At 41.3% G+C, this 23,797-nt stretch overlaps 1 protein-coding gene across 3 annotated transcripts; it reads left to right on the plus strand.

Annotated features, from left to right (window-relative positions):
* Positions 1–657: 657 nt before the first annotated feature.
* Positions 658–23,718, plus strand: NSG1 (neuronal vesicle trafficking associated 1). 3 transcript variants are annotated; one of them, XM_058838333.1, is made up of 5 exons: positions 658–905; positions 1,183–1,422; positions 5,067–5,183; positions 15,886–15,996; positions 20,965–23,718. In XM_058838333.1, the coding sequence occupies exons 2-5, from the start codon at positions 1,294–1,296 to the stop codon at positions 21,163–21,165; spliced, it is 558 nt and encodes a 185-aa protein (XP_058694316.1). In that variant the 5' UTR covers positions 658–905; positions 1,183–1,293; the 3' UTR covers positions 21,166–23,718. The 3 variants fall into 3 exon arrangements, with proteins under 3 accessions (XP_058694316.1, XP_058694317.1, XP_058694318.1); XM_058838334.1 differs by having other exon boundaries at positions 1,272–1,422; XM_058838335.1 differs by lacking the exon at positions 15,886–15,996.
* The last annotated feature ends 79 nt before the right edge of the window (positions 23,719–23,797 follow it).

A 23,797-nucleotide genomic window follows, 5' to 3' on the forward strand; every position in this document is an offset into this window, starting at 1 on the left:
ATCTGCGAGAAGAGGTTGGTTGGTTTTGAAGCATGAAACTGGCTCTAGGCTGAGCACCTGTCTGCCTCTTCTCCCTCAGAGCTGCCTACCATCCCCGGCACTTGTTGCATCGCCCGCAGCGCTTTCCCTCCCCTGGCTGGGGAGCAATGCACCTGCAAGCCTACCAGAGGAGCGTGCCGGTTGCCTTGGGTTATAGGAGACAGCGCAGTGAATATGAATCACTGGTTTTTTTCCGCCCCGAGCCAGCCGAGCTGTAAGATGTCCTCTCCCCCTCTCTCGGCTGCAAGGCTCCGCAATACCCCTTTGCCCTGGAGTGACGCGAGGCCGGCCCCGACGCTCGCATTCCCCCGCTTTGCGGCGCGGCCAGGGGCCGGGCTCTCACCGCATCTCGCCCCTTCCCCGCGGGAAGGGCCGCAGGGAGCAGAGCCGGCGGCTCGGCCGGCCGCAGCCCGTTTGGCGCAGCTTCTCCGCCCGAGCTACCGCCGCTGCCCTCGCCGGGGCTGCCGGGGCCGGCCGTGCCGGGACAAGCGGCGCCGAGCGGGGCAGGGCGGCGGCTCCCGGCCCGGTTAGCGCCGGGCACGGCGGGGCCCCGCCCGGGGAGGGGCGCGGGGGCCGGGCCGGGCCGGGCCGGGCCGGGGGGGCCGGGCGGGACGCACCGCCCCCTCCACCTGCTGCCGCTGCGCCATCGCCGGCTGGGGGAGCCGCGCCCGCTCGTCCCCGCGGGGCCCCTTTGTGCTGCTGCTCCAGAGCTGCCTCAGCCCGGCGGCGGCTGCGTCACGGCCCCGGCGCTGCGGCCGCCCAGAGCCACCCGCGGAGGGAGAGCCGCCGCCTCGCCCCCCGCTCCGCCATCGCCGCGCGGCCGCGGCCGAACGACGCGCCCTGAGGCAGGGCCGGCAGCCGCGGCGGTGAGTGGCGAGCGCGGCCCTGCCCTGCCGGGAGCCCCGGGGAGGGGAGGGGGCCGGGGATGGGGCTCCGCATCCCGAGCCCTCCGCATGCCGCGGGTGATGCCGCACCGGGCTGACGTGTCGGGGATTTGGGGTGCTGCTTTGCGTGCGCCGGGGTTTGGGGTTTTTTTCATTTTGATAGTAGAAGCTCTGGTGGTCAAGGTTCGAACTTCCCATAATGCTTATACTCTAACCGAGTCGTAGCGAACAACACATTTTTATTTTTTTTTTTTTCCAGAAGGTATTTCGGGTCCCCCGAGGTCTGGGAAAATATCTGGTTTCTGATATTTTGCATTTCTGTGCGTGTCTGCCTGTGTGTGCCAGCAGAAAATCCCTCTATCCTGGAAGAATGGTGAAACTGGGGAATAATTTCAGCGAGAAGAGCACAAAGCAGCCCCTTTTGGAGGATGGATTTGACACCATCCCCCTGATCACACCCCTGGATGTCAATCAGCTCCAGTTCCCACCTCCTGATAAGGTACAGTAGGCTTTAGTTTCCACCCTGGAGAATCACACCCAAATCTCAGGCAAACAACAAAAGAATAGGTTATGGGTAAAGAGCAGCTTAGAAATGACAAAAAATATGGGCTGTTTCAAGGCATGCTTGTTTCCTCTAGGGAAAAACCCAAACAGCTAAGCTCATGAAAATCCATTAATGGTGGTTTGCATTGAAAATCAGTGTGAAATGTTAGCAATAAGCATGTAGAGGTTTCAGTGTTGTTACATGAAACATATACTATACAAATGCAAGTTTCTCTATGCTGTATTGTCATAACCCTTCCTATTTTGTATCTTTCTTTCTTGTATCTGGAAGGTCCTGTGTATTCTCTGTGAATAATACTAATTTTCTCTGTCCAGAAAATGCCCCCCTGCTGGGGGAATAGAGCCTTATTTCTCTGTAAGATGGGCATGGGCATACTAGCAACGGAGGGCACTTCCATTTTCCTTCTGTGCTTCAGTAAGAAACTAATGCTAACCCCAGACAAGCTGAAGCAATGAGATGAGAACGGGCCATTGAGTTTTCTCCTTGGCAATTTATTTTTTTCAAAAACCTCTAAATAGGTGATTCAGATATTCTCTGTAGCTGTAAGGGGTCAGTCCAGTGAGCTGCTTACAGGTTGGAAGGGAAATGTGCTTCCTGCATTCCTCATTAAGTGCTTTGATTATTAGGAATTTAATTTTAAAGATTTAGAAAGGTGATGTGAGAGCCTGTAAATATGTTTATTGTCCTCACAATAAAGAATTCTGTAGGTGCTACTACACGTGAGGCACACAGAAGTAGGGTTTTTCAGGGTTTTCAGTATCCTGTTTTAATAGGATTCTTACTTGTAATTTCCCACATGCATCTGGTAATAAAAAGCTTTGTGGTCTTCATACAGTTTTTATTTTTGGCTTTGTGTCTTCCAGAAGCTGAATTCTTCTTCTGGTTAAACTGGTAACTATACGTTCCTCAAACCTCAATAAAATTCACGTAATCTTAACTTAGGGTAAAGAATTTTAGCTTGTAAAATTTTCCTCAGTAGAGTGATGCTTGTAGGCAATACAAATAAATGTGTGACCTCCATTTTAATTGCTATCAACACCATTCTGTGTTGTGTGGGGTGACCAGTTGGCAGGCATAAATGCAATAAGCCATAACAGCTGTTCAGGAGCCTGAGGGTCCATTTTATGCCCTCAGTTACATGGGTGTAAATCTCGTAGCTGAGGACAAAATCGCACCCTAAGGCTTTAGAACAAGTTAAGCCTTACCGTGTCTGATACATCTGCCAGCTGGTGACAGGATGTAACCGATTACCAAGGAGCAGTGACCAAAGGAATTTGTTCTGTTCCTGCACTGTTAAGCACAAGTCTGAACGAGAGATCTGCATGGTAATAGCTTTAACCTGAGCAGAGCCTCTGTACTGAACCCAGGGGCTTCTGTGCCAGCGCCTCTGCTCCTACTAGAGTGGGGCAGAACTCCTCCCACCCGGATGGCATTTGCCTTGAATGAAAGCAAATGTCCAGCTAAGCTAGAAACTTAAATAAAGGAATATTTGATTGGTTCTTCTACTCTCCACTGTCCAATTGTATATTAGCTTTCTTTTCCTTTTGCAAACATAGAAGGGGAAAATTAAATTTATTGGTCCTGCTGGTGTCCTTCTGTAACTGGTTAGTCATGTCAGTGTCTCTTTACTGGTTGCTAGAGACTCAAAGGCAGGAGCAGAGTGTGTGATGTGAAAAAAAGAAACACTATTAAGAAAAGATTGACACACAGATCAAATTCTCAAGTATGCAGAGACTCATGTATAATGAATAGGAGTACATGCTTCATATAGTTATGCTTATTATTCCCTTGCAAGGCTCCAGCATGGCAGTGAAGCATAACTTCTTGAACAGTAGTGACTACAGCGCTAAGGATTTGATGATTTTGACAGTTTCTAAATTAAAGGGATGAAGTGATTTAAATTCATATTTAGATATGTTAAACAAAAGAAGACATTACATAACCAAGCAGTTAGAACTGTACATTCAGTGTCAGCTGAATGTGATTTGAGTTGCCTGAGATTATGCAACATAAAGGGGGAGGAAGGGAGCAAAAATGTTAAAAAGCATTCCAGAAATCACTGGGCAGTTAACTTCCATGATGCTGTTGAGCAGCTATAACATTAAATAGGTAATTACTGTCTTACTAATTATAGCTGAAAATAGGTAAGTCGTTTTTAAGCCTATGTCCTGAACAAAAATGTGTAATGCTGTGAAAGTGTCTAATAAACTTTATGGTACTGAGTCTAGGTACAGTTACACATTCTAGGTACCATTCAGGAAAGTGAGAAGAAGGGAACCCAAAGCCTGTCATTTCAGTGTCTGGCTACCTGAAGTGTCACCATCTTCAGTTTCAGAAAGATGGAGATTATTTACAAGGGGATGTAGTGACAGCACAAATGGCTTTAAACTTTATTGGTTTAGTATGAGGGTGCTGAGGCCCTGGCACAGGGCCCAGAGAAGCTGAGGCTTCCCCATCCCTGGAGGAGTTGAAGGCCAGGTTGGATGGGGCTCTGAGCAGCCTAGTCTAGTGGAAGGGTTCCCTACCTATGGTATGGGGTTGGAACAAGATAATCTTTAAGGTACCTTCCAACCCAGGCCTTTCTGTGATTAATGTATTTGCTATTAATACTGTGGGCTGTGCTAAAGATAGAATTTGATTCTTAAAAATCTAAAAGAGTAGATGTTTCTTCCTTGGAAAAACAGAGGAAATGGAGCAAATTGTAATAGCACCATCACTACAATAAACTGTACCCTAGCTTGAGAACAGTACTTGGGAAAAGTTTCTGAAAAATGCAGAAGACAAAAATGAGGCAAATAGGTTAGGTATGTGAAAATTTTGTATGATTAGAATGCCTTGGAGAACACTAGAGATACGACTGACGTAATGAATATTTTGGGAATACAGGTAAGGTGCTAAATTGTGTAGCTTGGGGCAGTAGTTCATAGCAAGGAATAAACTGAAGAACCTTGGGTGTTTGAAGAAATCTCATTAACACAAGGTTCATGTGCATCTTGCTGCTTGCAGCTGATAATTCAGAAATTGGATGTTAAAAACAAGAGTGCTAAGGGCCATAGTCTATCACACAGCAAATAGCAACTAGACTACATGGGTTATTTCCCTTTTTTTAAAACTCAAAATCCTGCCATCAAAGAACATGGCATCATCATCTGCAAGAATTTTATGGGTACTCTTCAATAATCTGTTGGTGTCCAGTTTGAGGTCCCATTAATGGAATTTATGGAGCAAATGGAGGTGGCTATTTTCAAACTATACAAAGTGGGGAGGTCCATGATTTGGATTTGACCTATCCATGCCTAGTATAAGAGCATATATCACCACAGATGAAAAAATTGAACCTTTGTGAAACTGTTGCATAACAAGTCTTGCTGTAGGTCCATCAAAACCACTTTGAGAGGTAAGTTGATGATTGATACAATTTAATAATTAGAGCTCTCAAAGAAGAATTGGAAAGTGGGGAGGGGAAGGATGGTGCTAGATATACTTCTAAGCAGATAAAAGAAGAGTTAAAGAATAATTAGGGTTTTTGTGGCCAGCTAAACTGTTAACAGTTTTGTGATTGATTCTTTTCCTTAAAGGTTGTGGTCAAAACAAAAACAGAATATGAACCTGATCGCAAGAAGGGAAAGTTCCGTACTCCGAAAATAGCTGAATTCACAATCAGCATCACTGAAGGGGTTTCAGAAAGATTTAAGGTAAGCAGATGTTAATGACTCAGTTGTGTTTGCAGGAAGTGCTTAGAATCAATTGCTGATTGTAGTCAGAACTGGCTATAACAGAGTGCCTGTTGTGGATATAGGTGGACATGAGAAAAATTAATTCAGTGTTATAATAGTTCAGTATTTAACAATTAGAAGCAAAATCAAATCTTGCAGCATTATTGGTTGTAATCCCTCACTGGCAGATGAATTCCAAAGGCATTTCTGGCAGTGTGGGGGTTTCAGAATGTGGCTTGCCAGGGTGTGTGTGGGCTGCACACCGGGAGTGCTCATGGCATGGATAAAGCTCCTGTTTGTGTTGAAGGACAAGAGCCACCAGAACATTTATTTTCTTTCTGGCTTCTTATTTATCACTGTGGTCAAACCATTCTCTTAAAAGCACTGTCATAGTCCATTATGTATTTTTTATAGTTATATATATGACTTGGCAACCCAGGGATATATACCAGAGCTCCTTCCTGCCAGTTTTCCCGGTCCAATTTAATCTTGCGGTTTGGTGACGCCTGTTACTGTCACATGGCAGTTCAGCAAGAATCTGACTCAGATTCTGTCCACACCCTTATTACTCCCTTCATTAGTCCTATAAGTGGGAGCTTAACTGGTGCAAGGCTTGAGTATCCTTTCTCCCTTTCCCACTAGAGGATGGTTTTTCTTGTTCTATGTAATTAAAGCAAAGCAGGAAAGTTGGCACTTCAGCTCATGCTCCTCTATTCTTTTAACAGTAAGACTGCAGGTTTTTGGTGCTTTTAATTTAGCATCTTACCCAAGGATACCAAAGCATTTTTATGCAGTAGGCAACCACACTCTTCAATGCACAAGCACAAATACTTTTGGAAAGGCTAACATTTAGTATGAGGGGAAAATACAGAATTTCAGTAAAGATGTGGATTGATTCTCTTTCTATTGCACAGTTCTAAACTTTGTCTGCACGATAGGAGTTTCAGGGCACACACAGAGATTTTGGTACTGTTGTGCCTGAGCAGTGCTCTAAAAGCTGCCCAGGCCCATGCTGACCTTCAGAAGTGTGTATGCAGCTCTCAGTGGAATCAGAGCATGCTAAACAAACAAAGTGAAGGCTCAGGGAGGGATTAGACTATATTTGGAAAGGAACTTTGCAGAGTGTTGCTGCGACAAATGTTTTAAGTGCCATTCACCTGGTGGAGTCTTCAGCCATACATTGAAGCATGTAGGTTCCCAGTCAGCTGTGTGGGGAACCACCCCAGACAGAAGAGATGTCATGGGGTGCAGTAGGGTTTTACTGAGGAGGTAAGAAACCTAGTTCCAGCTTTTCCTGTTCCTTGTTTTGGGGCAAGGACATCCCATTCCTCAGGGAAGATGCCACATTCTGACTCACATTCTCTCTTTATTCTCCTGGCACCGTAGTACCAGTCCTTGAGAGTAATCCCCTTCCTCTCAGGTGAGGGTAGGGTAAATGCAAATGGACAGCTCACAACAAGGAGAGCTTATGTCTGGCTGTCTTTGTGTGTGTCCTGGTCACACTAAAGAGATTGGGAAATGCTTACTATGTTGAAAAAGAGAAAGGAGAGGCAGTTTTTAGTTTGAGTGCCCTTATAGGACTTTAGTTCCAAGCAGCTATATTGAGCAGAGCCTATACCTAAACTTTGCACTTATGGTTTAGCAGTAGGGACTAAGGGATTTCATTGCTGAAACATCAAATTGTAGCTAAAGAAGGGTTTTTCATATCTTAGTTACATCTAAAAGGCTTGTGCATCCTTTTGTAATTCTGGGCGGTTTTATCTGTCTTTTTTGGGAGAGCTGAGGAAATGAGACCTTGCTGAAAACAAATAGCTTGCTGTGCTGTTAGGTAGTCTTTTCTAATTTGTGTAGCTGAACAGCTAAAAGCCTGAGGATTTCTGCATTGCATTTTTATATACCTGTGGATGGCATACTTAAATAAAATATCCTTTAGATATTACTTCATGACGATCACTCTGGGATTAATCTCATATTACAGGGTTGCTAGGTTTTGCTGCTAGGTAACTACTGCATCAGAGAGGTTTCTGTAAGATGTGGTATCTCTTGGGAATTGCAGGGTGATTCACATTGTGGCTGTAAGTCTAGGTTTCCAAAGAAGAGTATGGGGATTGATCAGTTAGGAAAATTTTGATTCAGTTTATTGAAAACAATGTTCATGCAGAACATTCACCTCTAAAAATGTCCTTTAATATCTATATAACAATTTTAGAATTGAATTATGCTGCTTGCAATGTTTTTTAAAAAACTGACTAGTTCTCCAGCAGGGATGATTGTTGTATTCACCACTCCCAGTAGTAAATATTACATGAATAGTTGATAACATTTTATAAATATGTAGATGAAAAGTACTGATTGTGTGAGGTTTTCTCCTGGGTCCTTATTAATTGTGAACCATCATGTTAACTTCTGCTGTTTATTTTGAGAGAGCAGAAAGATATTTGTTTGAAAATTAAATATTTGCTATAATTATGAAATGAATTATTTAGCTGGTGAGATATTGACTTTGGCTTGTGTTCATGAAAAAACTTTCAGATGCCATTTTAATGACTTCAGTATGGTACATCACCAATGCACAAGCTTGCCACAAGACACAGCCCAAGTGTTGTGCTAAAAATAAAGCAAGTCAGTCAGGCATATTTACAAATAATTCACATGTGTATTCTTGGATGTACTTCTTAAATAATGACAAAGCAGATTGCATTTCTGGGATTCAGCAGTGCAGATCATCTAAAGCTGTTCTTCTTGAGAAGTTACACATTATAACAAATGAAGTCACTCCAGCATGTGCATATGTCATGTAGATAATTTGGTGTTTTAGCACCTGGTGAATAATCAACTATAAAATGTATTTTTCTGCATTCAATTCACATTATCACAGTTATTATAACAGAGCTGAGAATGTTTTCAAAGAAAACTGCAGGTATAATTTTCCTTTATGAAGCCACATTCTGAATTTAAATCAGAATCTCTCAAAAGAATGTGAAGATTTCCTGATTCTGAGAACCCTGTTGTCTTAATTTATTTTTATGGCACTAACCACACCAAGGAAGATGTGATTTTTTTCACTTAAGATTATATCCCATTGAGAAACAGAAGTCTTGAACAGTGTAGGCTGATGTGGGGAGTTGGTTCTTCACATCTGGAAAGCAACTTTGAACAAGGCAGATTTTTCTCTCTTGTAAAGTATCCACTCTACAGAGTAACAAAGGAGCCTTGTAAATTAGGACATAGGAGGGAGTTAGGGCAGAAGAAAAGTGATGGTCTGAGTTACCCAAGGCCAAGCCTTTGCCTCCCCCATTGTGACAGAGCAATGTTTGTACAACCTCCAGTTGGATTCTGTAGTGGGATGTCTACTCTAGCACCCACTGATTGGGCTACAGCTGGCAGTTGTGTACAAACACACGAATTTTAAAAAAATCTGTTGTAGCAAAGCATGACTTCTGTTTCTAGCTTTGAGAAAACCTCAATAAAGAACATTTAGAGGTATTTTGAAAGCAAAAACTGTTTTTTCATAATAAATTTCAAGCCCTTAAATCAACCCAAGCTGTGATACGCCTTCAGCCTTTGGTTTCTGTTCAAAGGCAGTTCACTTCTTCTGACTTTATCCTTGACATCTCTACATACATCTAACTGCAGAGCCAAAGCCTCAGGCTTATCTCTGTGCTAAGACCATGAAAACTGTGAACTATCAAGTAGTAAGCAGCTGTTGAAATGTCTGTATGAGGTTATGGAAGAGGAATTGAAGCTTCAAGATCAGTTCTTGCAGTTTTTACCTGGTCACTTTAAAACTGCAAAAATGTATGCTACATATATCTAACTGTCCTGGGCTTTTTCCTATCTTAAAAGGTGCATTCTTCAAACTATGTTTCTGCCTCAACACTTTTGTACCTCTTCTTAGTAATGCCAGTAATTATTATTGCTGCAAAAATAATCAGAGAAAAGGAAAACGGTTCTCTCTTTGCTGCTGTGTGATTACTTTGTGTGTTGAGTAGCTCTTTGCTCCCACTTTAAAAGTCTGTTAAGAGCAGGAGATCTCAGCTGATTCCTGTAGAGGTGTCACTTCCTTCAGTAGATTCTGTGTCTGACACTTAGTGCTGGAAGAGTGACAGGTACTTACTGTCATTAGTAGTTCTGTTTCTCCAGTGGAAGTACTCACAGGATTAAAGTTGCTCACAAGTATAAGTGTTTGGCAGGCTTTAAATTTTTGTCATTACTACTTCAAATAAGAAAAAATAAAGGAGGTTGTTCTTCCAATTTAACAATGATGTAAGTAAAGGCACTGCACGGCAAGTGTCACTTTTCCTTTTTTTAATATTTTATATTCTCTGATATGACATTGACAGTTCTGCTAAACTTTTGCTTGAAAGGAATTTTATAGTCAGAGCTGGAAGATTTAAGTAGAGTGGATGCTTAACACAGCTTCCTTGCTATAAGACAGGTGTCCTCTGCCACTATCTCCATTAGAAATCCTTTTACTGGAACAGAACCAGTCACATGGGTGACACAGAAGATGAATTTTTACAATGGAAAAGAGAATCTTTTCTCTTTGAAAAAGAGATTCTTCACAGAAGATGAAGTTTTGGATCTCTCCAGATGCATCACTTAAATAACCTTTCCTCTCCTGTAATAACATTATGCAGCCTTTTTCCTGGCCTCAGTAATATCTTCTGGATTTGTATGGGAAGGTAGTAAGGTTCTTATCTTGGTGCCACAGGGTTTCTTGAACTGCTTCCTCAGATCCCTGCTGTTAAGCAGAATATAGGATGCTGTGTGATAGAAGATGACAGGAACATTGCTGTGAACAGCTGATCCAAGCTGCAGTTCTAGGATCTCAAGGCCAGTGCCTTGTTAACCTGTTTTTGTGTAACTGTGTCCCTCAGGTTTCATTAATCAATTCCCTTGTAGACTGGTCCTGTTGTCTTGCACTGTCGCTGTTAATAAGCTCTGGTTCTGTAGCTTCTCTTCTGTTCCCGTCCTCATGAATCTGTCTGCCTTTTTTGCCTTTTTTGCCTTTTTTGCCTTTTTTGCTGCTACTCCCACTCATCACCAGGTAAGCATCCAAGACAGTTCTCGCCTCTTTGTCATTTCTATTTGAGAAGGACAGTGTTATGATTTCAGCTGCTTTTTCTGTACAATTGGCCCCCAAACGATTGCCCTCTTTGAGCACAAGTTTTGATGGGAATGTTGTGGTGAAGAAGTTGAGTTTAGTAGATGGATACCAGTCATACAGCTAAACATGACATGCAATGTTAGAAATACTCTTCTGAAACAAGGCACCTGGTTGTCTTTTGGAGTCTCTGGTCATTCTGTATATTCCCATAGCAAGCACAGGGCACTGCACCAGGGTGTTCTATGTAATTTGCATTGCTCTGTAAATGAATACGAGTCAAATGTTGCATGTATAGATGTAAATGTTCCTTTTTGCTCTTTCACATTGCCATTTCCCACAAGATGAACATTTCTTAATCCTTGAGTGTGTTATTTCAGACATGTTTTTCATTTAAACTTCCAGAGTCATTCTGAGGTAATAGCAAACAAGGACATAATTTTGCAAAAGCAGTGATAAGTGGAAAGCTGATTTTTGTGTTCTCCAGTATGCTGGTATTGGGCATTGTGTAGCTGGAGATGCAGGATTTTAGTGGAGAGAGGTGAATTGGAGGTCATGGCCATTAGCAAGAAAGTCAATGCAGTGTTCTATGAATTTTTGTCTGTGGGATGTAGCCAGACACAAACTACTGTAATTACAGGCTGTCTGCCTAAAATTCTCTTGTAGTTTAAATTGCATAGCAATAATCTTAATTTCCTGTCCTAAGTGGTTTTACAGAGTTGCTATATTTCACTCCAGAGCATTTCACCCACTTCATTTTACTGGTGAGCAAAACATTAGTTGGCTATAAATCATTTCCTATGAAAGGTGTTCTGTAAATATATGTTTTCACACTTCTTGTTCAGTGCTGGCAGCAAGTCTGTGCGTCGCACTTCACAAACCAATCAGAAATGAAAGTTGTGTTCCCAAGAGGCTGCAGTTCAAATAGATAATGCATAGATGTAGAGCAGAGATGACATGTGACCAAGAGCCAGTGACTGAGCAGTGAAAATCATTGTATATCTTGTTATTAGTTCTTTTAATAACTGGAATGCTCCTACATGGGTTTGTGTGCTGATGGAAGAAAAAGCATGAAGGAAAGCGTGGTGCAGAACAGCACGGTATGAGTGGCTTAATGAAAGAATCTCAGGCAAGGAGGCATTAGACAGATAGAAATGAAGGCAGAGAAGAAATGGATGGCACCCAGGCTTTAGTGGGACAATTTGATAAAATAAACAGCAAAATGGGTGGAACTGAGAGGAGCAAAAAGGGTAGACTTGTGCATGCCTTGAAATACGACCAGGAAAGGGTGTGAAGAGAAGCAGGCAGTGTTGGTGCAGTTGTTGAATTTTGCTGTAGTATTTCAGCTTGATTAAGAAGAGGGGTCCAAGTAAACATTAGTGGAGTGAGGAAGGAGGAGAGTGCAGTAGCCAGACAGAGAAAATATGGCTTGCAATCTTTCACAGTTGAGGCAAAGTAGTGTGGACTGATGGGGAAGATCTGCTAGATCTTATGATAAAGGCCTTTGCACAAGCTGTTTACATGGTAGTGTAGTTGTCAGATATGGTGAGCTTCATTTGTTCAGCTAACTGCTTACAGAGTCTGAAGACAGGTTTTTTTGCTGTGGGTATGCTTAGTTCATTCATTAGTCATCTCTCATTTCGATTACTCTAATGGCTTCTGGCTAGACGTTGTCCTTCTTCTGCTCTTCACTTAGAATCTATTCAAAAATCTGCCACATACATAATATCTTGTCATCTTCTCTGTTCACTTCATTTTGCTGCCAGATCCCCTCAAAACTAACTTTAAATGCCACACTCGAGATGAAAGCAAAATCACACTTTGAATTCCTAGTTAAAAGAAACGGTTGTTTTTCCTATCTTATAGTTACTTCAAGAAAAGTATTTTAAAAGCCCATTGCTCTTGAGCTGTGACAGTCACCTTGGAGTTCTGGAGGATGTATGTGGCAGTGAATGATCACCGTAATTCACAAGACTTCTGCTTGTACTGTGTGGGGTCTTGCATTGCCAGCTGGCTGCCACAAGGAGATTCAAGATTTCCTTCCAGAAGAAGGGGAGTGGTGCTCATGCATGCATTGCAGCTGCTCTTGCCTGAGGAAGAGGGCAAGCTGTAAATAGTGTGTTGGTAAGAAGAGAATAACTGTAGTTTATAGTGAGTGTACAAAGCTGCTTTGGAAGAAAGCAATAAAATGACAACTTTGGGTGTTGGTTGCTTGTGGTCTGAAGAGCTGCTTGTTTCCTTCTCTTTTTTCATGCTTCTATTTCTGAAAAGAATCTGTGTGGAGAGGGCTCAGAAGGTGAGGCACAGAGGTAGGGTTGTACTGTGCTAGTGCAGGGAGAGAAGCTGACTGCCTCAGGTTCAGAAATGAACATGGGGATCTGACCATTGTGGACCATCAGCGGTGGCTTATTATGAGAGTGAAGAAAAACGGCTATTAGAAGAAAGAAATGGATTTTCAGTTTAAAAGGGAGAAGTGGACTGGATTAACAGGTGATGGCAATCACCTTGGAAAGAAGTCCATTGCTAGATTCCATCTATGCCATTTTTATCTGCAACTGTCCTTAAATAGAACTTACTCGTATCCTGAAGGATGGTATGAGAAGGGAGCTTCTCTCCTAATAGGAAGGAGACAAGAGCTTACTTGATTAGGAATTTGCAAATGGAGTGTGATTGCAAATCACTGGAGATAATGAGAGTAAAAATTTACATGTTAATACCAAAATTAGTAACATTAGAAAATACAGTAAGTGAGGGAGAAAAATTCTGTGAGATTTTTGAAGCCGAACCCTTGAGAACTCTTCCCATGGCTTACTGTGTGGCAATGGAAGAACTTGTAAAAGCAGTGAGAACTCACAGCTCTACACTGTCACTGAAAACAGGTCTCAGCAAATCACCCCTGAGGCCATGGCTCTGCAACTTGCCACGCCCCAGCCATCAACACAACACTGGGCTTTTATCTTCTTTTAAAAAAACAGTTATTTCTCAGAGCAGTTTTGAAGCTTTGAAGAATGATCCTGCAGTAATTGTGGGAATACAGTTTTTTGTTACTGTCTTAACATTTAGTCTGAGTTACAAAACAGCTTGTCTCATGTTGTCTCAGTATGTTCCTGGGACCTTATCTATATATCAGAATGGATACAGCTGGGAAATAACATTACAGTTCTACTACTGGCTGCTGGTAGAAGGGCCAGGAAGTACAATTAAAATACTTTGGGACTTGAGGATGTTGTTCAAAACATTTCAAACTCTTAGCTCCTATCTGTGGTGGAGACAAATACGAGCTGAGGGGATCTGTGCCACAGCAGTTCTGCCTGATGCCCGTGTTCTGTGTCACAGGCCTGTGTTCCTAAAGGGAGCAGCCCTTGCTGAAGGCTGTGAGGAGTCAGAAGCCTGATGAAAACCCTAAGTGAAGGGCTGAGCTAGCATGTAAGGCGGTCAGGAATGGGGACGTGTGTGTGTTATGCTGGTTGTTATTAAACTGGACCACAGAGAATGACCAGAAAGGAAGGTGAAAATATACTTTATCTCTTGGATTCATGCAGGACATACTGAGGCATGGGAGATGTAAGGAGAACATACAAGGTTGGCAAGATAGAGTAAGCTATCCATATTTTTTTGTGTACCCAAACAAGTAATAAACTTGGAGAAAGACTAAGTAGATACGAAAATTGTTGTCAATGTGAAGTTTTCAGAGGTTAATTAAGATTTTTTTTTTTTTTGTAATCAGTGACTGTTGAGAAACTGAACATGTTGCTATAACCAGAAAGGTCCTTCACTCCATGTCTCATTTCACTTGTTATTGTTACATTAATATCTACATTTCTCCTGCTAAATTACTTTTTGATCTGAAGTTTTCCTTGCCTCTACTCCACCCTTCCCTTTTTTTGCTTATTTTCTTTATATTAAAAATCCTTGGCTTGACTGAGTCCTTGGCTTCAGCAACACACAGTAAAAAAATGAAACCTTATTTCAGCCAGGAAATATAGCACTTTCTGTTGTCTGCCCATGATGAGATTTGCTTTCACAGGATGAGAAGTCCCTTAAGTTTATTGTTGTCCTGAAATGTCCTAATACTACTGCCATACACAGTTTGCAGTGTTGCAAACTCTGTTAGTTCAGAGGTTTATCAAAAGGGGGCTGTATGGTGTTTGTTTTTACCAAGAGGCAAAGCTACAATTTGTGTTGTTTTTGCTTTTTCAAATACCAGATTATTCTTGTTTCAAGTAATTGACCCTGATTTGCCTAAGTTCTCTTTTCAGGAGGTGTATGTAGCTGGTTTACTTATCTTACTTTAAAATTTAGATCATATTTGATGTAAAATTTAGATCAAATTATCATAGTTTTTTTAAAATGAATCATACAATCTTGCTTGTTTCTGTTTATTAATGTTTCTTATGCTGTAGCACATGCCTGCTTCTTTCTAACTTGCCAAAAAGAAAATTCATCTCTATCTCTCTTACTATGTAATCTCTGTGACCTACTAATTTGTCTATCAGTAGCAGTTTTAGAATAATAAAAACACACATCTGGGATACTCTCCCAGGTAATGAATGCTATTTGCTCAGTTCACACCTTCCACAAAAATGGGTCTGAATTAGAGAACTTTGTACTGTAACTGCTGGACAAAATTTTGTGCTTTTTCTTGTCAATGGGTGATGTAATTCTAAAGTTAATTCTGTCTCGTGACACACCAGAAGGCTGCTGGTGTCCAGCTGCTCAGAGTTTGTACCTGGGAAAGGTTAGCTTGATACCCTGATTTCAGGTTTGTCTTAAGATGTGTCTTGGCCTTCTCTACAGCCCAGGTTCAGGGGCAGAGAGGTACTTAAGGACATGGTGAAAAGCCACACAAGGCTGTAATGGCTTCTCTGTGAGCACTGTGGAAAGAGGTGCCACACAACTCCTGGAGGCCAGCCCAATGTTGAATGTGGTGTATTTCCTTACGGAACTGGCAGTGAACTACTCCTGGACAGGCTCTGTGTGATGAAGTAGTACTGCTTCAGCCTATAAATTAACGAGTATTGAGCAACCAAGAATGCAGACTACTGGTGTAACTATCCCTAAGTTCAGAGCAAGTGCAGCAAACTCTAATCCTAGCAAGAGAGCGCAGACATTACTTTCTCCATGCCCTGAAAGTCACCTCTGCATGACACCTGTGCTAACTTATTATCACCTGACTCCGGACAGGCACAGGGAAAGCAAACATGCTTATCAGCTGACATAGACTTAGACTTAGACTTACATCATCCACATACTGAAAAAACAGCAGACACAAGCTACCTTGGTGTGTCCTGGCCTCATGTGCCTTCAACAGGAATGCAGTCAAAAAAAGCCTTGCAGTACACAGGCAACGGGCCACTGCCCAGATGATCCACTTTCTTCTCTGAGAAGGAAAGGGGAGAAGCACTTATGTGCTGCTTCTCTGTTCTCCCTCAATAATTAAGCAGCTGGTTTTATCCTTTTGCTTGATTTTACTGTAAAGTGCATTCACAGCTGACTTCTGCTGCCTGCAGTAACAAGCAGCAATAGAATAAGCAGTGCATTACTAACATAAGCATGTTTTATATTTTTTTACAGGTAACTGTGCTGGTCCTTTTTGCCCTTGCATTCTTAACGTGTGTCGTATTTCTGGTAGTCTACAAGGTTTACAAGTATGATCATACCTGTCCAGAAGGATTTGTTTTCAAGGTAAATTGTATATCTATTCTAGAAAAACAGTAGAGTATGTAATTCTCTATGTTGTTTTAGGCATAACCTTGATTAAGGAATGCTGTATTGCACAGATTTTGTGTTTCTTTACACAGGTAGGTTAGTGTACTTCCTGCTATGCTTTTGCTTTGTAATTTATAATTGAAGTTGCACTATGGCACAGTATTAATAGTGTTATTTTACTAATGCTTTAAACATTTAAAATATAGCAAAAAGTCTAAACACTGGTGTCTTTCAGACTTACTTCACCTGCAGTTATCTGGACAAACCCCTTATTTATGGGTCATATGGTTTAATGTTGCACGTTCCTCCAAATTACTGTGTCTTAGGAAATAAGAAAATGATAAGATGTGGAGGAAAAAAATCTGGAATACGTGTCAAATAAAAAGTAGAGTGATGTTCTCATTAAGAGTGGTAGAGTTACTTCAGGGTTATTTTTGTAGGAAGAACTTCTTGTTCTAGAACAGTGACCTTCGAGCCCTACTGCCAAAAGTGATGCCAAAAAAGGGAAAACACATTTATTGTAAAAAATACTGGTTCTAACCAAAAGGGAGGCTGGGCTCACTTTATTTGTGTGAGATGGTGGTGCTGGCTCCTTTGCTATGACCTGGGCTGAAAGTCAGAAAATTAACATTGACTTCCCAGTTGTAAATTTAGCAGAGTTGAACTTGGCTGTAATTAGGTAAGAAAAGTAGCAGCGATAATGGCATTCTTCCCTTTAGTTTTTTTAATATTTATTCATGTAATAAATCAGATGGGTACCCAGTACGAATTTCAAAAGGATTTAAGAAGGGATGGTTGCCTCAGCACTCCTCAACAATCCTGTTCAGGATTTTATCTGTCACTTGAAACACATAAATATCTTACAAGAATCTAGTCCAAAATTATAATCAGTGATGCCCTTCTGGATTAATTTAGGCTTGAACATTCAGTTGGTTACTGCTTCCCCTTTGTTCAAGGGCAAAATATACTGTGGCTAGAATACTTGGCTGTAACTCAGGAGATGCAGCTTTTGGTTCTGCTGTTGGTTTTTTGTGTTGTCTCAGACAGGCACTGAAACCCCTCTGTGTTCATGTTGCGGGGGACAATAGGCCTTTTTTTTCCCCCTAAGCTTTCTCTTTGCATTGAGCAGTTTGGAATATGGACTGTCTGTCTTGATGTGATCCTGACTTGACAGGAACATCCAGTTACATGTTCCTGTGTGAGTCTAGTGACAGCCTCTTGCTTCTGCCTCCTTTCTCACCAAGCTGTCCTCTCCTTCGAGCTCCTTTGCAGCTTTCTGGCTTGTGGCTTTTCCTGCCAGTGTCACAAATATTTAAGAACACTTTCTCAGCTATATTTCAGTTGCCCTGTGACCTGAGTCTGGTTGTGTTTCTCCCTTTTGGGTCCTGTGTTTTTGGGACAGAAGTTAGGCAGAATGTCCCATAGCTCCTGCTCTGTTTATAAGGTGCAGCATATACACAGGCTGCATCATGGTTACTCTCCTCATGGTTTTCTTGGAGGTGGTGTTTTGTTTCCAGCTGCTTGATGGCATAATGCCAGGAGACAGCATCTTTCCAGCATCTTTGGTCATGTAACTCTTTTAAGAAAGAGTTCAGCAGGATCAGGATGTTGGCAAATGACACAAGGCCCGAAAACTCCCACTGTTAAGATGACTTTGTATTTATTTGAGTCTTTTTTTGGGAGAGTCCATGATACGTGATGGCATAACTTGGCACAGATGTCCTAGGAAACATGAAGTCTGTCACCTTGTGACCACTGTCTCTGTGGACTGGCTTCTTGTTTCAGGTGGACTCAGCAACATTCTCTGGCCTGGATGTTCCCAGGTTTTAGATGCTGATGTGACTTCTTGGTTAAGGGCAAAGGTGTGCCTGCCTCAGGAAGCTGGTACTGCAGGAATCTCTGCATAAAGGCTGAGCTAACCACAGCTCTGAGTCAGACTCACTCTTCTCTGCTTTGATGCTCTCATACATGGAACAGTTCCAAAGGTTTCTGCTGTACTACGCCTCCAGGGCATGAAGGTGTGCTTAAAAAGGTGCTCCTTTTCCTTTGTACAGCAGTGTTATTTCTGTGCTTGCTTAAGCTTTCTGAGACAGCCTCAGTACTGCTGCTGTGCAGATTGCTTCTCTGGAGCACTCACCAGAACCTACTGGTGAGACTCGCCACAGAAAACCTGAGTGCACTTAGATCCTGAAGAATTTCCCCAGGGTTTCAGTATTTTCTGTACCGTATCTGTTACCCTTCAGCTTTTGTTGCCAAAGCACCTGTGTTCTGACAGACTTGTGGACAGAACAACAAAGTCATTTCAGTGCATTGAAGACCACACCATCATCTGTTAAATTGCGAATTACTGACCCAGCAAAGTTAACGTGACAGAAGACACTATTTATAAGTGAATACCACTGGGGTCTTCATGTCAAAGGAACAAAAGGAATCATCTTAATTCAACCAGAAACAGACTGGAAACCAGGGCTTTCTCTGGCATCAAAGGCCATAGCCTGTAACTAATTTCCAAAATAGAAGGGTTATGAAAAAAAGACTGGCAAAGTCACTCTGGAGCATCCCAGTTTCTCCTCATGGCCTTCCTTCTTCTCTCACCTGGGAACCATGGAAACAAATAAAAAGGATGGAAATAAATGTTCTACATAGCTGAAAAGTGTCAGGGAAGTGGCAGGGTAAGAATCAGCAGCAGTTCCCATCACTCAGTCACTGAGTGCTGCATGGCTTGCCTTGACTGGGAACTAAGCCAAGAGGCTGTCCTTAGGCAATACACAAGGGGCAGTGAGTAAATGAGAAGTTTTCCCATCTCTTCTAGAAGCATGAAATCCCAGGAGCAAAAATGCAGTCAAGAGGGAAACTGATGTGTTTCTTTAGTCTCTTCTGTCAGATGTTTTTTGCATATTTATGACTACAAGTTCCCCCCTCCCCCCACACAAAATACCCAAAACCCTTACTGAGTAATTTTTGCCTGCTACAAAGCAAATGGCTTCTGAAGGCAACACGAGATTCTGTAGCTTTTTTCCAGACTGTCGGTAATCTTGGCTTGTCTTCAGCTGTAATAATTATATTTACTTGAATTTCCTTGGCAGATTTCATTAGTTCAATGGATTGTGTTCCTTTCCCCACTTTAAATATTTAGAATTGTGATTACATCCCATGACTGAGTGAAATACTCACCACAAATATGTCTGTGTGCTTCTTAGTCATTTTATCACATCAGAAGTAGTATCAGTTATCCCAGATAAAACATGGATAATACTTCCAGAAGATGACATGGTTGATGTATATGAATATGCATGTCCAATAGCTCAATTCCATATTCCTGGATTATGTTTTTATGATCTAGGTCCCAGTCTTGCAGCTGGCAAATACATTGCCTGTGACCATGGGAAAGCCTCTGTTGACTTACAGTGTGGAACAGACACAGGTGCTGTTTAGCCAGGGCTGAATCCCATCTGCTTTGTGGTGCTACTGTAACAAAACTGTGAGGGACACTTGCCCCGGCTGTTGCCTTGACAAAAGATTACTGATAAATGGAACCAGGGTGGCTGTGGAAACTCTGGGCACTCCTGTGAGTCTGACACACTTTGAGGCTTCTGTCACACCCGCGGTTCGAGCTGCTGAGGTGCTGACTGTGGGAGGGCTGTTGTCTTGTGACAGCGAGGCATCTTGGAGCCATCACATGTGCCAAGTGATTGAATTCATCAGGGGCAGGCAGGTTCTAAGACTACCTGTGGGCCTCTTGTTTTGGCAAGTATTCCTTTATTCTTTCATACCTTCTGATGAGTACAGTAGCAGTTCAAAGCTGCTGTGCTGTAGTATTACAAATTTTGGTCCTCTGGTTCTGAAGGCAAGAAGACTGAATATTCTATTTGTTTTTAAAACAGCCAGAGTAGAAATGAGTAAACAACCTTCTCCTCAAGCTGCAGCTACTTCTAGCTTACAAGTCAATTCAGTTTCTCAGGTGACTGCCTTAAAATGTTGAAGTATAATGCAAGACTGCCTGGACTGGCCAGTGTGGCAATAGAGACCCCAAGACCTTCTGGGGCAAAACCTGGAGGTCACAGTATATGTCTAAGTAACTTTTCTTCAGTGCAATGAGCTGCTCTGTAGGCTCTTCCTGCACTGTGACTGGAAGAGTTCCTGGATGATACCGGCAACAAACAATACCTGCAACTGCACAGGCACATTCACTTCGGCTTTTAAGATGACAGCAAAATGGATTTGACTTTTATTTTATTCTCTAAATAATCTATTTCACTTTCCTAAGATCTGAGCATCTAGTAGGTTCTATTTAGTGCTCTTGCAGTCTTGGAAATGATATAATGTAGTCTCACAGCTCCAGAGAGCTTTTTAAAAGCCTGCTGTTGGCTACATCTTTCTGACAATTGGGAGTGAAGTACTTTGTATGTGTTTGCACATACGCTTGGCCACCCACGGAGTTTTCCCTATAATGTGTGAGCTGCTGGGCTGTAAAACTGTTCATACCTTGGCACCAATATATCTGTATTAATTCCTGTCCCTCAGACTGCAAACGCCAGGGTAAATTGCCTGAAGTTAATCTAACAGTAGGATATGGACAGCTGTAATTATAAACCAAACAGCTGGAATTTGGTGGGCTGGAATAAACAGCAAAATGTGGCTGGAACTGAAGATTGAATACTTCTAAAAATAATTTTAGGCAAGCACATTTCTTGTATGTTAATTATTCTGGCATATATACCCAGATTGGTCTTCCCTGGCAAATGCACAAGTAGTTTAAGGATTGCAGGGAAGAACATTTTGAACACAGTAGGACAATACTGTAGTTAATTACTGTATGTTGCATCTTTAGTCACAAAGTGACTATTGGCTTCGACTAAAAGGAAAAGGATAAAAAACCCCTAACCTGCTTCATGTGTGTGGGGGGCCTGTATCTGAAATCTAAGCAATGGATTTTCTTTTCAGAATAATCAGTGCATTCCAGCTGGGTTGGAAAACTACTACTCTGAACAAGACTCCAGTGCTCGAGGGAAATTTTACACAGTCATAAACCACTACAACCTGGCCAAACAAACCATCACGCGCTCCGTGTCCCCGTGGATGACAGTACTGTCAGAAGAGAAACTGTCTGAACAGGAGACTGAAGCTGCTGAGAAATCAGCTTAGTATGATAAGCTAATTATTAAAACTATGTCATTTGAAGGTAACTAAGGGACTTCAAGGAACTTTTCATTAAATATAATTATGGATAATTTAGAGGTTACTCATGTTTATGGTGTAACTGCTTCTGTTTGCTGATACTGCTTTGCAAAAAAAAAAAAAGAAAAAAACTGAAAACAAAAATTTGCTGCAGAACATTCATGGGCATAACCCCAGGTGCATATCAGCATTGCTGTAGAGCTTTGACACCATTTTCAATGTTAAAAAAAAATCCAATGTTAGATATGTTCTTGCAGTTTATTGGATACTGATAGATTTTGTCACTGGATTTTCAGGACTTGGACCTTAGATAAATCATGTGTTCTGTTGTCTGAACAGATACTGAATTTATTAAGTTTTTGAATTCTTTGTCATTTTGCAAACTGAAACACCCCAGCCATAACTAGAGTGATCTCTTGTTTAGCTGAAAGCTGTAAGTGATGTTTAGGTTGGGCTCAAGCAAGAATGATAGTCAGCACTGACATCGCGGCGTAATGTAATGACTTGTATGGAGAAAGAATCTGTCAGGTCACATTTTTCCTTACATTTCCTTTACTGTTTTTTGTGATAATGAAGTTCTCTGCAACAAGGCATGCTCAATGTTTTCTTATTGCTGTCAACAGGATTTAACTGCATTTCCACTGTGGCTTTAGCATCTTGGTAAGGATGTGCACTGAAACACAAACTAGATATTATGGAACACAGGCAGTTTTAGTGGTGGGTGTTGAGGATAGTGTAAAAAATACACAGTTCAGGATGTTCTAATGAGAAATTACATCTTTTGATCATACTAAAGAGGCAGAAAGCCTGTTCACAGTACATGTAGTCCACTATGTCATTTGTTGGATACAGCTGAAGGAGTAATGTCTAAATTTCCTCCTGTATGACATTCACATTTCCCCTTTTTATAAGTTAGAAAGAACTTTCTGTTTATGTATGGCTTGCAGTTGATACTTTTTAAAACATGGAGCATCACAAGTGAAACAGTAGCCTATTAGATACCACAACTGGCTGTTAGAGCTCCATGAGAAAGGGAGTGAAGAGTAGAACTGTTTGTGTATGGCTTGGGAGGGGAAAAGACATAGAAGAACATAGTATGGTGGATGCACGTTAAAGTTCCATTGTAATTACAAACTTACCTATTCTTTGTGTGAAATCATGTTTTCATTTTTATTATAAATCTTAAATATACATTATATAAAGACATCTTATTAATTTAACATACAAAAGTGTGTGAAGCATCTGAGCAAGTTGCCTTTTTTTTCATGTAACTTGAATGGGACAAGGGAGAGTGGACATGTCAAAAGTTCCTTTTTTTTGGTAGAGTCTGTACAAAAATTAAGGGAAAACATCAGTATAGGCTGTTTCTCAAGCTCTGTAGTAGAATAAATGTGGTCAGCTCTATGTCTGTTTTTCTCCAGCAGAAGCCTGTCATCCCAATACAGCAAAAATAACCATTATGACTCAATGCTCTAAATTCGATAGGAAATGTGCATTACACAGTGCAGCTGTAAAAGGCTTTTTATTAAGTCATCATGGTATGTGGAATGCCTAAGAAGCAATAAACTACGTGCCAAATTTTTCTTTGCATTTAAAAATATCAAGTTTATGTTAAGATCTTTAAACCATACCTTGTTTGCATTTCCTAACAGGCATCTGCTTTACTGAATATAATTAATTCACATGAAACTTTTGACATTTTCACTCTGTGCAGAGTAAAGAATAAGAATGATGCCTATTGCATAAAATGTATAGAAATATACATTCAGAAGAGAGATGGGAAAACACACACATTTCATATCTATGTACTTGTAGAGAACATTCAGATTTTACAAGATGGAAAGGTCTGTTTCCCAAGACTGTCCTAAATAGAAATGATTCACGATACATATCCTCCCCTTAAATTTAGGACAATAAAAACTTTAATGCATAAGTAAATACTGATGAGAAACAACTTCTTTTTCTCCTCATAACAATAAAATTAGTAAGCCTTACAATCTAGGAGAAACAGATTGTTTATGCTTCTTGAAGTCAAAATCATTTTCCCTCTAATTTATCAGGAGGGAGTTTATTGAGTCTTATTTAGACTTGATTTTGAGACCTTTTTTTAGTTAACAAATTGCTCCCAGTTTTGGTAGTTTGAAGAGTTTAATTGTCTATCCTTTGGCTTTGTTCCAGCATCCCAGAACATCTGTTTCACTGCACAATCTGTTTGCGTTGTATTCTCTCTTTTCACTTACAAGTAAAGCTCTTTTGTTGACTCATTATTATTAGTACCATTAGATCAAGCTGATTTCTGAGTTAAGTAGTTTCACAGGATTAGAAGTAAAGGTCATTTATGTGCAAAGTGATCACTGTGTGTACTGAAGTGGTGTGATGAAATAAAACGCCTGAGACAGTGTAGATGCTTTTGCACAGTAACGGTTTTCTCTTGCTCTGGGATGGGAGCTGGACTTTCCACAGGACAGGTTGGTGGCTGTGGCATAACCAGTACTGTTGTTTTTTCTTTTGTTAGCTCTGCTCCAGTTCGTTGCTTTCTTCACAGCCTTTTATGTTCTTCAGAGGATAAGCATGGTTTTATGTTTGATACAGGGATTTA

The sequence above is a fragment of the Poecile atricapillus genome, chromosome 4 (assembly GCF_030490865.1).
Source record: "Poecile atricapillus isolate bPoeAtr1 chromosome 4, bPoeAtr1.hap1, whole genome shotgun sequence".
NCBI classification, from domain to species: domain Eukaryota; kingdom Metazoa; phylum Chordata; class Aves; order Passeriformes; family Paridae; genus Poecile; species Poecile atricapillus.

Bases quoted from the DNA above. Each gene is read 5' to 3' on its own strand.
- NSG1 (XM_058838333.1), top strand. From the start codon at position 1,294: ATGGTGAAACTGGGGAATAATTTCAGCGAGAAGAGCACAAAGCAGCCC. The intron at 1,423-5,066 runs GTACAGTAGGCT...TTTTCCTTAAAG, and splicing joins AGTTCCCACCTCCTGATAAG to GTTGTGGTCAAAACAAAAAC. The intron at 15,997-20,964 runs GTAAATTGTATA...TTTTCTTTTCAG, and splicing joins CAGAAGGATTTGTTTTCAAG to AATAATCAGTGCATTCCAGC.